This window comes from Passer domesticus, chromosome 6 (genome assembly GCF_036417665.1).
Source record: "Passer domesticus isolate bPasDom1 chromosome 6, bPasDom1.hap1, whole genome shotgun sequence".
In the NCBI taxonomy this organism is placed as follows: domain Eukaryota; kingdom Metazoa; phylum Chordata; class Aves; order Passeriformes; family Passeridae; genus Passer; species Passer domesticus.
The window spans coordinates 1936680-1950804 of NC_087479.1; the positions used below are offsets into that span (position 1 = coordinate 1936680).

General features: G+C 44.8%; 1 protein-coding gene across 3 annotated transcripts in view; it reads right to left on the reverse strand.

Moving 5' to 3' along the window:
• The window catches only part of MAP4K5 (mitogen-activated protein kinase kinase kinase kinase 5), a 62881-nt gene that overhangs the window by 11135 nt on the left and 37621 nt on the right, over positions 1–14125 (reverse strand). For 2 of the 3 annotated variants that reach the window (XM_064422807.1, XM_064422809.1), the window contains 17 exons: positions 13751–13882; positions 12310–12372; positions 11759–11840; positions 11055–11171; positions 10831–10909; positions 10144–10202; positions 9679–9740; positions 7244–7288; positions 6312–6354; positions 5548–5758; positions 4960–5057; positions 4821–4862; positions 4060–4144; positions 3857–3936; positions 2600–2660; positions 1488–1602; positions 1297–1355 (listed from right to left, as the gene is read on the reverse strand). In XM_064422807.1, the coding sequence (XP_064278877.1) occupies positions 1297–1355; positions 1488–1602; positions 2600–2660; positions 3857–3936; positions 4060–4144; positions 4821–4862; positions 4960–5057; positions 5548–5758; positions 6312–6354; positions 7244–7288; positions 9679–9740; positions 10144–10202; positions 10831–10909; positions 11055–11171; positions 11759–11840; positions 12310–12372; positions 13751–13882 (1433 nt within the window). The remainder of the gene's footprint in view (positions 1–1296; positions 1356–1487; positions 1603–2599; positions 2661–3856; positions 3937–4059; positions 4145–4820; positions 4863–4959; positions 5058–5547; positions 5759–6311; positions 6355–7243; positions 7289–9678; positions 9741–10143; positions 10203–10830; positions 10910–11054; positions 11172–11758; positions 11841–12309; positions 12373–13750; positions 13883–14125) is intronic. The other variant, XM_064422808.1, reaches the window with a different exon arrangement.

Below are 14125 nucleotides of genomic sequence, written 5' to 3' on the forward strand. Positions count from 1 at the left end.
GTTCAATTCATACTCAAAAAACCCCCAAACCAACCCTAGAGCTATCTTTACAAAGGAGTTAAGAAACAGCATTATAAAATCACATCATGGCAGGACTGGGCTTGGAAGGGACCTCAAAGCCCATCTTGTTCCATCAGTTTCCCTCTTGCTGCCTTCTGCCTTCCCATTCCAACACCCACAGTGATTAACACCGTGCCACGTTGCAGATAAATTCAATTCCAGCTTTAATTAACAACCAGTTGCATTCCTGGAGTGCCAGTTCAGAGGCTGAGTGGGCAGAAAAGCTGCAGTGCCCTCCCTGGGGCTGTGGGTCAGCCTGGACCAGAATCAATTCCCAGGCAGGGAAGGTGGGAAACTCCCGGGGAGCTCTGACAGCTCATGAAATACAAGAGACAGGGCTTGGGGGTGGCTTTTTAAGCTCAGCTGGTCACAGGAGCAGCCTGATTTCAGGAATTATTTGTAAATGTGGCTGCTGTGGGCACTTTAGATGAGCTGAACAGGATCTCCAAGCGTGCAGCTTTATATTGATATATATATTTATAATATTTATATTTTAAAATAGACTATATATATTATAAAATATTTTATAATGCATTTTATATTTGTATTTACAATATTAATATTTCTATTTTAGGGGTGCAAAGGTACAATCTGCAGGTGTGGCACTTGGGGATGTGGTTAATGCTGGGCTGGGGCAATGGATGGAAGATCACAGAGGGCTTTTGCAGCTTTGATAATTCCAGGATTCTGATTTCACACAGCACCAGGGAAAGGAAAGGACAAATGCACAACTTCCCAAGCTTCAACTCTTTCTGTGCCCTTCAAACTGCACTTATTGCTCTGCCCTCCCCAGGCTGCCTGAATTTTTATTCCTACTGATCCTTTCCTGGTGGAAAATATTCAAGCTTTCCTCACTAAAGTTGGACCTGGGTCACACCTTGAGCCAAGGTGACAAGGCAGAAATGCTGTTTGTGGGTGTGCCAGGGGTGTGGGAGGATTTAATCCCAAAATTCCATCCATCCCTGCCCTCTGGCAGTGGGAAGCCATCCCCCTGGCCTGGCACTCCCTCCCTTATCAACAGTTTCTCTCCATCTTTCCTGTAGCTCCTTCAGGCACTGAAATGCCCCAGTTAGGTCACTCTGGAACATCTCCAGGCTGAACCACCCCAATTTTCCCTCAGCCTTTTTTCTGAATAAAGAACTCTTGAGTTTATTAAAAAGAAATGAGTTTCAGACATGCCATGTGCAGGGACAAAGGGCAGGGGAACAAATGGCAAAGCTGGATTTGTCTGCTCACCTATACAGCATTTGTGGCATCCTTTTGTGTCAGGGATCTTGGTTGTTAAGGCAAATTTCCTGGAATAATAATCACCAAAAAATGCATCAATAACAGATGTCAGGACCCTTCACACACCAACTCAACAGCACCAACACAATTTATGGCTATTTTCACTTATTCATAATTGTCTGTAAGTGAAAGGTTTGTACCTTGGTAGTATTTTGTCAGGAAATCTGTGGGTTTGAATATGAGCAGCTAATCCTGTTTTTTTGGCTTGTTCAAACAATGCTATTAAATTATGGGAGTAGAGCTGGAATGTTTTCCCTGCAAGAGAGAAAAGCACAGTTGACATCTCAGCCACTCCTCCAGCACAGATCTGCAATGTTCAGGAAAATGCAAGGATGGAACAAATTACCTTCTGCAAACAGGTGTCAGGTAGGTCAAGTCCAGATATGAAGGGAAACAAACCAAGATAAAAATAATAATGAATATAGAGAAGATCAGAGCTCATTTAATTACAGTTAGTTTTCTGCAAACATTTTTAAAGGCTGTAATTACAAAATTATAATAAATTATAGTAAACAAATAATATATAGTGTATAGTATAATATAGTATATAATAATATAGTAAATAAAGAATATATTTATATTATAAATTATATTTTAAAATATTTAAGATATTTTCTTATTGATAAACCAAGACAAGTGCTATATAAATCCTGTATATTTAAAGGCACAGTCCCACCATCAGCCTCCATGGCAGTGACTCATTCCTGTCTGGAATGTTCTATTCCAGCACAACTGACTGCCCAGGAATCAGGAAAACTGCTGGATCAGCAGTACTTGAAAGCCACCTCATCCTCCTTCAAAGGGACACAGGTTTTGTTTTAGGATCACAGAATTCCACAGTCTGGGCTGGAAGGGACATGAAACCCCACCCAGTGCCACCCCTGCCATGGCAGGGACACCTCCCACTGTCCCAGGGTGTCCCAGTGTCCAGCCTGGCCTTGGGCACTGCCAGGGATCCAGGGGCAGCCACAGCTGCTCTGGCAATTCCAGCCCAGCCAGCAATTCCCAGTTCCCAATCTCCCACCCATCCCTGCCCTCTGGCAGTGGGAGCCATTCCCTGGGTCCTGTCCCTCCATGCCTTGTCCCCAGTCCCTCTGCAGCTCTCCTGGAGCCCCTTCAGGCCCTGCCGGGGGCTCTGAGCTCTCCCTGGAGCCTTTCCTTCCCCAGACTGACCCCATACACTGCATCCACCCATGGTTTAAATGTTCCTGTTTATTTATGGCTGCAATCATTTCCCTGCACTGACACTCACCTGACAGGGACATTAAGGTGTTGTTGATAACGTACAGCCAGGTGCACTTCCGAGGAAATAACTGGAAAAAAATCATTCCATTAATAGAAACCTACAGGAATTTTTAACTGTGAAAATCCCACCTTCCTGTTTCTTCCCTGTTTTGGACCCTTACTTAGCCCTGCACAGACAGACAATGGAATATTGGAATAAGTGTCCAAGGCCAGGCTGGACAGGCTTGGAGCAGCCTGGGACAGTGGAAGGTGTCCCTGCCCAGGGCAGGGGTGGAACTGGATGGGATTTAAGTCCCTTCCATCCCAAACCATTCCATCATTCTAGAACACTTTGTCCCATGTGCCATTCCCATGTGCAAAGTAAGAAAACAGGTGTAGGAGAAAGTGTGGAAGGAAAAGATCCAACTGGTTGGACACAAACCCTGAGTATCTCCCAGCAATTTTCTGTTTAATAGAATAGCTTTGGGTTTATTCAGTGTTTCCACTGAAAAAACTACAAATGGAATAAAAAAGATTCTCCTGGAACTGGGAGATGTTAACCCTGGACAGACAGGAAGCACTCTGGAAGATGCAACCAGAGTTGGAGGAACAGTTCAGAATGTGCATTTGGAGGGGAGAAATCAGCAAATGGATAAAAGGAAATGTGAGAACAAGTGGCGTGGCAGAAGCCTGTGGGGTCACACCTGACCTCTGCCAGCTGGGAATGCTCTCATGGAAAAGGAAACTTTGTTTGGAGTGCACTGAATGTTCTCCCTACCCACCACTGGCATAACCAACCCTTCCTTGGGACATAAAAAGCACATGGAAAAGCCCAGAGAGGAGTGTTACATGAAATAATTTATGAAAACACACAAGGAAGGAGATTCCAAGAACATCCTGACTCAGAAACACCAGATTTAAGACCATGACTGCAGGAAATGGCTTTGGAAAGGGTTAGAAAGCCCAGGAAAAGCTTCTTGGGGATAACAGCAGCAGCTGAACGAAATGACTGAGGGCTTTGCATCAAGGAGCTGCAATGTGCCATCTAGTGGGGATGGAATGCAGGGAGAAGGGGCAGGGAATTGTCCTCCAAGGAGATGGAAAATTTGACAAAGTAAAAAATACAGGTAGGTCAGGGAACAAATAATTTTCAGGTTTTCCTTATTGGCTTTGATGGGAATCTCTAAGCCCCAGAGCCTGGTATCCACTTCTCCCTCCAGTGCCAAAGTTCATTCTCCATAACATCCCCAAACCTGTTCTGTGTGTTCAGCCCTCCAGAACTCACCTGCTCCATGGTTGCTTCGTGAAGTTCATTCAGATTCAGAGTGTAGATCCCTTCTTCTGTGCCAAAGATGATGTACTGATCTGAAAAATCAATGGAAAAGGATTATTCCCTTCCCACTTTGGGAAGTTTCAAATGCAAACCTAAAATAACTTCACAAATTGTTTTCTTTCCCAAGCCCATCACCAAACCTAACACAACTTTACCTTTAGTATCTGGATGTATCCATGAAGTTGCACAATTAATCTTCAAAGGACAGCCATCAAAGACTTTGGAAAAACAGGCTCCCATCTGAAAGACACCAAAACTGAAACCTGAAACAAATTTAGAGTGTCAAGAGCTGATTTCCTGGCCACTCACATACAGCTAAACACACACAGCCTTTCACACCTTTTAATTTGAATTTATGGACATTCAAAAATGCAAAGAGGGCTCAAAATGGTATCAACAACTTTAGGTGGTACCTCAATACATCCTGGAGGGATTTAAGATCCATGTGGATGTGGTACTTGGGGACATGGCTCAGTGGTGGCCTTGGCAGTGCTGGGGGAATGGTTGGACTCACTCATCTTAGAGAGCTTTTCCAATCTGAATTAACCTATATTATCTGAATATTGACTATTATTTATTGAATATAAAAATCATATGAATATTGAGTGCTTATAAAATGGCACGTGAAGGGAGAACAGGCAAAACCCTGCCATCACTACAACCTTTTCCCATTTATTTCTCTGCCCAAGCAGGGGCTGCCTCTGGAGATCACAACTCAGGGAGCCAGGGAAGCCTCCAACCCTTCACATCCACACTGAACAGTGACAGGAAGGTTTTAAAAAATGGAAACAAGTATTATGGATTCAGCAATGGAAAAGCAGCTGGCTGTGAGATGCAGAAAATCCCCCAAGTGAGCTGGTGCCTTATTCCACACCAGAGAGGTTTCCATAACTCCCAGTGCATGTGGATTTCTTACCAGCACCTTCGGAGTGGGAGGCAAACCATTGATTGCTGGTTTCTGTGGGAAGAAAGAAAAAAGATCATAAAACCCCTCCTGTGCACTGATTAGCTCGAGGACATGACAGTGAGAGCAGCCCCAGAGTGCCAACACCTACAGGGAAATCTCTCTTCTCCTTTTTCCGTGGCAGCTGAGGGATTTGTCCAGGTCCTTCTGCATTCTCCTCGATGTGTTTCAGCATCCCATTCCCATTGCCTGAAAAGGAGCCCAGACAAGGTTTGCAGCTTATTTGACACAGTGAAATAGAAAATCTCTTCTCCCCTGTGCTGAGCTGGAGTGGAGGAGTGAGCTCTGACATTGCATAGCCACATCTCAGGGAGCTGAACCCTTCCCAGCACTGAGCTGCACACTTCCCATTACCCAAACAGTCCCTGGGACAAATCCCACTGAGAGTAAAGCTGTGGCAAGTTCCTGCCCACACATTCATTGTTTTTCTCCTGTGGCAAGGTCCTCCCCACACATTCATTGTTTTTCCCCTGTTCCTGCAGGCAACACTGACTGGCCGAGTGTCCTTGTTTTGGGAAGAACATTCCCACCATGGCTCTAATAAGAACCACACATGGAGAAAGGAAAACTTCACCTCGTGACCAGCTTGTTTTAAAATGTTATCTACTGGGAACAGCTGGCTCAGGAAACAATTCCTTTTCCAAGGTGCCAGGCAGCTTTGGACAGGTGAGGCATTTACCCAGGTCGCTGTATCTGGCTGTGAGCAGTCCAGGGCTGCTGATGCTGCTGGTCATCCCCATGGGGCAGGAATCTGCCTGGGGCCCACAGACTGGGATGCTCTGTCTCCTGTGGGCTGCTGGGGCTCTGCTCTGCGACTCTGGGAAGTGTTTTATTGTCTGGCATCTGTTGTCATCAGGGAGGTTCTCCTCGGGGTAATTGTTCATCCTCGGCTGCAAGGAACCAAAGAGGGGAAATGTGAGGAACTGGGAATGGCACCTGGGAAGAACAAACCTCAGACAAGTTTAATTTCAGTCAGACTGCTGCTACATAAAAATGTATCAGCCTTTGAAATGTGTGTGTGATTTTGGGCACCACAATGTAAGAAAGATAAAGAGCTCCCTGGAGAGCAGGGACAGGACCCAGGGAATGATTTGAGCTGTGCCAGGGCAGGTTTGGGTTGGATTTCAGGAAAGGCTCTTCCCCAGAGGGTGCTGGCACTGCCCAGGCTCCCCAGGAACGGGCACAGCCCCGAGGCTGCCAGAGCTCCAGGAGCTGCCAGGGATGCCCAGGCTGGGATTGCTGGGGGGTCTGGGCAGGGGCTGGAGCTGCCCTGGCTGATCCCTGTGGGTCCCTTCCAATTCAGGAGATGTGTGGTTCCATGAAAATAAAACATCTGACAGCAGAATCATTTCAGAGCTTCCTCTCTGATGGAGTATCACAGGCAGAATAAGAACAAGAGGCCACCCCAGTCTGGCTGAATCCCTTAAATCCCACATTTCTCACCTTGGGAGGCAGTGGGGGTGGCCCAGCTCTCTTTAGTGTTGATCTGCAATGAAAAGGGCAGCAGTTGTGTGAGTTACACCAAAGCCAGAACTCCTTGAGGACTGGGAATAAGACAAACCAGAGGCACAGAAAAGGCAGAGCAGAGCTTTGCACACACAGGGTTAAACCAGAAATGCAAGAGCAGGGGAGAAGCTCATTAATCTCATTAGAAGTGTTGGTTTTTAATGAACTCCTGTTCTTTCATAAATACCAGTGTTACAGAGCCATCTGTGGGGAAGGATATTTGAAGTTTGTAAAATCAATTCAGGGACTGGATCTCAGGCTGGAGGGACTTCAGAGAAGGGCCTGGAGTGCCAGGACAAGGCGGGGATGGTTTTAAGCTGGAAAAGGGTAGATTTGGGTGAGATATTGGGAAGAAAATCTTCCCTGTGAGGGTGGTGAGGCCCTGGCACAGGGTGCCCAGAGCAGCTGTGGCTGCCCCTGGATCCCTGGCAGTGCCCAAGGCCAGGCTGGGCAGGGCTGGGAGCAGCCTGGGATGGTGGAAGGTGTCCCTGCCATGGCAGTGGGTGGAACAAGATGATCTTTAATGTTCCTTCCAACCAAACCATTCTGGGATTCTGGGATTCCAGTTTGCAGCCTTGCTTTGGGATCAGACAAACACTGGGACACCCGAGCTGTGCAGGATCATCCTGTCCCAGCCAGGCCTTGCTCATGATGGATTCTTCATAAAATCTGCCTTTAGGGGTCAGGGACTAAGAAAACTCAGGCAGGAGAGCAGGGGAGGAAGCAGAGCTTTGGGATTTCTCCTGAGGATCAGGGAAGGAGCCAAGAGAGCAGCCAGCCCTCAGTGGGTGAGTGGCAAAGCCTCCTGCAGCATTTTGAGGGAAGAGCTTTTGGAGCAGAGCAAGTGTACAGGAAGGAGATCCACTCACTCTTCAACATCTTCACTCCCATCTCCAAATTTTGTGAGCAGTCCCCTAAGGCAGAATGTTTATAAAATTAAGAGCTCAGCTCTGAGGTTGACACGTGCAACTCAACCCATCCCTGATGTCACTGAGTTTCACAACAAACATCTCCCAGCCCTTTCCAAAACAAATAATTCTCTGCACTAAGTTCCACTCTCTAAGGTCCTTTCCCTCTCCTTACACCCTAAACATCACTGGATTCTCTTCCACACCATCAGCTTTCACTTCCCTACCTGGCATTTCAAATATTGTTGAAATGTCTAACAACAGGATAATAAAAAAAGAGAGAAAAAAGAACAGAGGAAGTTACTGGGAGACAAATGGAGAAAAGCCTTAAAAGGGAAGTTTCCTTATTTATACATATACACTAAAGACCCAGACTGTTTCCCAATACAGTTAGAATTTTTGTTTCAAAGCCACTCCAGGGACAAAAAAAAAAAAAAAAAAAAAAAGAAGAAATTGTGACTAGAAGATCAAAGCAGCACTGAAAATATAACCTTGAAGAAAAGAAAATAAACAACTTGATAAAATTTTGCAAAATGGCAATTTTCAAGCTCTGTCTTTCAAGGGCAATGACCAGGAAAACCCAGCCAAATTTGGATTAATGTGAAATATCTCTGCAAGTCACTTCTGAGGGAGAGCAGCAGACAGTTGCCAACAGGAATTACTACAAAATTTAAAGGAGAAAAAGTTTTTCTTTTTGAAATGTTCTTGTTGCCCAGAGCAGCTGTGGCTGCCCCTGGATCCCTGGAAGTGTCCCAGGCCAGGCTGGACAGGGCTTGGAGCAATCTGGGATGGCAGAAGGTGTCTCTGCCATGGCAGAGAGTGGAATTAGATGGGCTTCAATGTCCCTTCCATGGGATTCTATGAAAACCATCAATAAAAACCACCTCTACAATGCAGGACATTTTTACAGAAGTAATTTTAAAATGAAGGAACCAGTTCAATCACATATTCTGCTATTCCCCTTCCCAGTCAAATAATTCCTCAAAGACAGCCCTCAGCATCCACTCTGATAAAAGCCAGAGGCCATGACAAGCAAGGACCCCCAGCACACATCCTCTGCACATCCCAGGATTACTCACAACTGCTGGGACAGAGGAGTTATGCATTTCCTGTTTATCTTTCCAACTGGAAGTGGTTTCCAAGTGAGCAGCACGGATCTGCCATCCAGGACTGCTGTCCCTGCCCTCCTTCCCAATGAATCTGTACCTATTTATTGATTTACAGCCCTGGGAATGCTTGCTGCAGCTTTAGCACAGCCACAGGACAGGATCAAATCCCTGAGGCCCTGTGCCAGGAGGAGCTTCCCTCCCTCAGACCCCACAGATTCCAGCTGTCTGCAGAAAATCCAGCAAGGCTTCAACCCACAGCTCAGCAGGGTCACACAAACAAACCCAGGGCACAGGGAGGGGAGGGAAACAGAGCCAGAGGCCCCCAGAGCTCAGCCCCAGAGCCCCCAAACTCCTGCTCCAACGAGACTGGGAGCAGGAGAACCAGGATGCTTAAAAAGCATCAAATCCTGGCAATCTCGCCCAGCTTTCCAGGGGGCTGTAATGTCAGCTGACAGCTTATGCAAGACTTTTTATCTGCAGCAAAAAAAGCCAGAGAAATCCACTGTCTGCTGCCGAGTTCCAAATAAAGTTGGGAAACAGGCTCTTTGAGCTGAGCAATGGTTTGAGCCCAGATATCATCTTTTTCTACATCTGAAGCTCCACACTCCTGACTGAAAACCCTTTAAAGGCAGAATGCACTTTTTAGCAGCAAAAAGAAGGTACACACCTAAAAAAAATCAGTCCTAACTTGGAGGGAGTTGTGCTCCTGTACTTCAGGCCTGCTTTGTCCCACAGAAACCAGCTACAAACACATCTTTCCCTCAAACATTTCACCCCAAAACACTCCATGGCTGGTTATAAATTCCCCCAGAGCAGGAGGAGTGGTGCAGTGTTACTGAGCTTGGCAAAAGTCAACATTCAGAACTGGTTTCTCCTTCCCCTTCTCGAGTTCAGGGCTGGGCTCAGGCCTTGTCACAGGATGTCACAACCACAGCCACAGCTCAGAAGAGAAGTGTGAGGCCAGAGCAGGATCCTGAACCCAGCTCTGCTGCAGGAAATTCACTGTGGCTGTGTTATGTCACTGTCCTGGCCGTGCATTTACACTTCACTTCCCACCTACCAACTTCAAACAAGCTGCTGGTGGTGGTTAAAAGAGATTAAAAGTCACTCTACAAGAGAACTGACCAAGCACCTGCAGAAGGAGGGCTGCACACTGGGTAATATCTCCTTAATTTATCAATATTAAAGTGGATCAGGGCTTATGGTTTGATTTTTTTAACACATCTCATTTTTCTTTCAGTTTCATAATAAGTCACAGAAATAAAAGCTGGTTTTATCTGTACTTACTTGTTGCTTCCATCAACAAAAGGATTCCAATGTGAAGCAAAGTCACTGCCAGCTGCCACAACCTGAAGATGCAGAAATTGTCATTTTATTTTCCCCTGTCCAACTAAAGTATCTTAAATTACCTAATCCACCACACACAAAGAGGCCTGAGGCATTTCCAGCCCTGCAGGACAATCCACAAACAGTAAAATCAAATTCCGAAGAGAAATAACATCTTACAATCTATACATTTATATATTCTTCTTAAGGGTTAAAAGCAGCACCAGGAAATGGTGTAATGTCCAGATCAAGCAGCAATAAATAACAGGAAAACAAAAATTGATGGTGACAAATCCAGTGAGGGTCACTTAGGGAACTTTAAAAATGTTTTTCCAGCAAGCTGCTAAGGGTTGAACCACAAAATATTGAAGATAATGTGATTTTGTTAAATAAAACTTATTTTATTTATACCAAACTTGTCCTTACCATTTCATCCCGAGCTTCTGTTTCTTTCCGTAGAGGGGGCTCAAACTGCAGCTTATCAACTAGGAAATGTAAGAATTTCCCAATTAATACACACAATCTTGCACTGGGATCCTTGCAGTGCTCACTACAGTGAAATGCAGGTAGGAACAGATGTAAATCTTGTGTACACAACTCTGAATTTGCCTCTCAAAGGAGCAGCACTTCACTATCAGCCTCATTGTCTGAGTGCCTGAATTTGCAAATATGAAACCCACAAGAAAGGCCAAAAGCAAATACCAAGTCACAGAAATGTAACTATTTAACCACTTGTCACTGTGAAATGCATGTGAAAGAGGAGAAAAAGGCTCTTCAAGAGCAAATTTCCCAGAGTGTGATGGAGCTGCCACTACTGGTGCTACCAAAGGCTTTTGACCAAACCTCCAGATAAAACCATTTCTACCCTCAGCATTTCAGCTTAGATCCATCAAAGTAAATAAATAGTAAAAATAAATAAATAAAGTAACTATGTAAATAAACAACTATCAGAGTAGTTTATTAATATCAATGTTAAATTTAGTTTTGATAATTATTGTCGAAGATTGACATGCTGCTTCTCCAGGGCTTGCTTCCCAAACGCAAAAAGATTTTTGGGAAATGACCCTAGAGGCAAATGACCCCCAGAAAAGGGGAAGGCAGAGCAGAACTCACAGTTGATCTCTGACGCTGTCCTCTCTGCCCGGATGTTCCTGTTGGTGGAGCGGATGGTGTGGCGGATGACGGAGTGAGGCTGCAGGGACAGCAGGCACACGTGAGGCAAAGACCAACAGCAGCAGGAGCAGCTCCTGTCTGAGCTCCAATTTTAGATTCCCAAAGCAAAGCTATTTAAAGAGCCACTTTTAACAAAAGGCAGAGAATAAAAAAGATGTTCTCACCTCAAAGTCGTCGTCGTCCACTTCTCCGTAGTGGGTGTGGTTCTCAGGGTTGTTGACTTTGTCCAACAGCTCAACTGCTAAAGACCTGGAGAGACCAGGCTGCCCCACAAAGCTGTGCTGTAACCACAGGAAACAACACAAAAAATGAAGTTTTAACATGCAATTAATAAGATAATTTCAGTAATAAACATTCAGTAGAGTTACTGATTTATTTTTTGTGCTTTCACTGTGATTTTAGTGACTCCTTAATGCTGGATTTTCTAAGAACATCAATATGGAAACACCATGTTCTGAGCCACTTGCAAATTAAACTTGAGTCAAACAAATAATTACACCTGAACTTTATTTCTTATATCAGTAGGTCAGAGCTTGGGAAAGCACAGATACATCAAGAGCTGCTGAAATTTTTGGGAGTCAGGAAAGTCCAACTTCTCCACAGCTCCAAGGCAGCCCCTTGCAGGAAGGCCAAGGTTGAGAACATGAAGCCAATTTCTGTAATTGGCCAAAAAATGTATAAAACTGTGTAAAAATACTGAACAAAATCCACTTGCTAACAGCTGAACAACGTGTTTTCCCTTCAGATTTCACCACCTGAGTTACAAGATTAAAAAAAATTGGTTTCCCTTTGGTTTCCTACTGATCTGTTCCTCATTTTGAAGCAAAAGATCCCTTCCTGAGGTCACCAAAGGTCCCAAGTCACTTACAGAAAGAAGTCTGTCTGCTGTTGGTCTCTTCTTTGGATTTTTTGTAAGTGCTATTTTCACAAAATTATGGAATGTTGCTGACCTTAAAGGAAAAGAGGGTTTATGTTGAATTTTTCAAGGTATTATTGATTTTAAGACAGTTGCTAAGCAGATTACAAGAGGGTGTGATAAAGTAGAACACTCTGCAGGTATCTCACCTCAAGTTTGAATAATTACATTTCCAACTTAATAAAATAAGGAAAATACCCATTTGATTCATGGAACTTGCATGGAAAACATTTTGGTACAGAAAACAAACCAAGGATGGCACCAGGAATTTCTGACAGGGCAAAGAAACCAGGAAAGGATTAAACCATTCAGGAATCAAGGGGAAAGAATAAAGATTTTTCTTTTAGAACATATAAATAGCACCAAAGAAGGGTCTCTGCTTCAATAATGACAAATATTTTTGCCCTTTATCTATAAAATCTTAGAATGGTTTGGGTTGGAAGGGATTTTAAGGATTATAAAATTCTAATAAAATATAGATCAAAGGAAGGACCTCCACCTACCATTTTGCTTTTTCCTTTAGCTTTGGTGGTTGAAAATTACTTTTTGACATTAAAAACAGAGCCCTAAAGGGAAAGAAAGAATATAATGATATAATGTGATAAAAAATAATTAATTTCATTCTAAAATCTAAATACTTTAACACATTATGGTGAGAATCATATCAGTGAAAATGGTTGCACTGGGCTAAAGGAGAGATAGAGGGAATCTGTTGATTTTATCTTTAAATATTTTTAGTACCATAATCCTGTTAAATATTGGGGTATGCCTTCTCTAGTGGTTTCCTATCAGCAGTAAATCTGTCTCTGTTCTTCATCAGATTCTTGATTCTGGAATCCCAGAATAGTTTGGGCTGGAAGGAACCTTAAATCCCATTTCACTCCAACCTCTTGCCAGGAGCAAGGACACCTTCCACTAGGCCAGGTGCCTCCAAAAATGTAACAGCTTCAAGATTTTGCTTCTAATTTCCATTCTGCCTTAGGCTGGGAATCGGGCCGTGTGTTCTGTCCCATCTGTCAGAGCTGGGCAGTTCTCTCTGTCCATGGGGCAGTTTTTTCTTTATCTCTCCCACAGCCAATCCTCCCTCCAGGAGATCTCTGCTGTCCATGGCCACTGAGTGTCCCTGCAGGGCTGATCCAATTCCAGCATCCCATGGGGAGATGCTCCGCCCAGGGCAGGAGCCAAGCATTCCTACCTGGATACAATCTGAGCCTGGGACAGCACAGCAGCCTCTGCCCCCTGCATTCCCAGAGGAGCAGCTTTCTCCTGCCCTGCATTCCCAGAGGAGCAGCTTTCTCCTGCCCTGCACTCCCACAGGAGCAGCTTTCTCCTGCCCTGCATTGCCAGAGGAGCAGCTTTCTCCTGCCCTGCATTCCCAGAGGAGCACCAGGCCCATCTCCAGCAGCCCTGGAGCTGCAGAGGAAAACTCCCCCCTTGTGCAGGATCCCTGCTCCAGCAGAAGCACAGCTGGCACTGCAGGAGGGCTGAGCCCCCATGGGATGGGACTGTGCCACCACCCTGACACACAGGGGACAGGGCCTGCTTTTGACTCTGGCAGTGGCTTATTTTCTGGCTTTTGTACTATTGCACTTGTATTTTTTAATTTTCCTAGTAAAGAACTGTTTTTCCTACTCCCATATCTTTGCCTGAGAGCCCCTTAATTTCAAAATTCTAATAATTCAGAGGGAGGGGGTTTGCATTCTCCATTTCAGGGGAGCCTCCTGCCTTCCTCAGCAGACACCTTTCTTTCCAAACCCAGACACATTCCAAATGCACCATTTCAGCAGGCTGATGCCTTGAAGACAGCCATGGAAACAGCCACTGAGTGAAGGAATCTCAGTTTGAGTTTCTCCTCTGAGCTCCAGAGAAGCTTCAGCTGAATCCCCACAATTCCAGCAGGGATTCAGGGAGCTGAGGAGGCAGAGGAGCCCCCCGGGCACAAACCTCATGGGGTGCAGGTCGAACATGGGTGGCTGCAGCTCTGCCAGCTCGATGGCAGTGATGCCCACGGCCCAGATGTCACACAGCTGGTTGTACCCCCCGTTCTTCTCCACCGCCGCCACCTCGGGGGCCATCCTGCAAAACCAACACCTCCCTCAGGCTCTGCTCACTAGGAGAGCTACACAACTGGGCATGTGCATTAAAACATGCATTAAATATTAATATTATTTTATTTTATTTTATAAAATATGAATTAAATTAAATTAATTATTTTATTTTATTTTATTTTATTTTATTTTATTTTATTTAATATTAATTTAATTAAATTAAATTCACAGAATCACTGGTTTAGAAGAGACCTCCAAGATCACCAAGTCC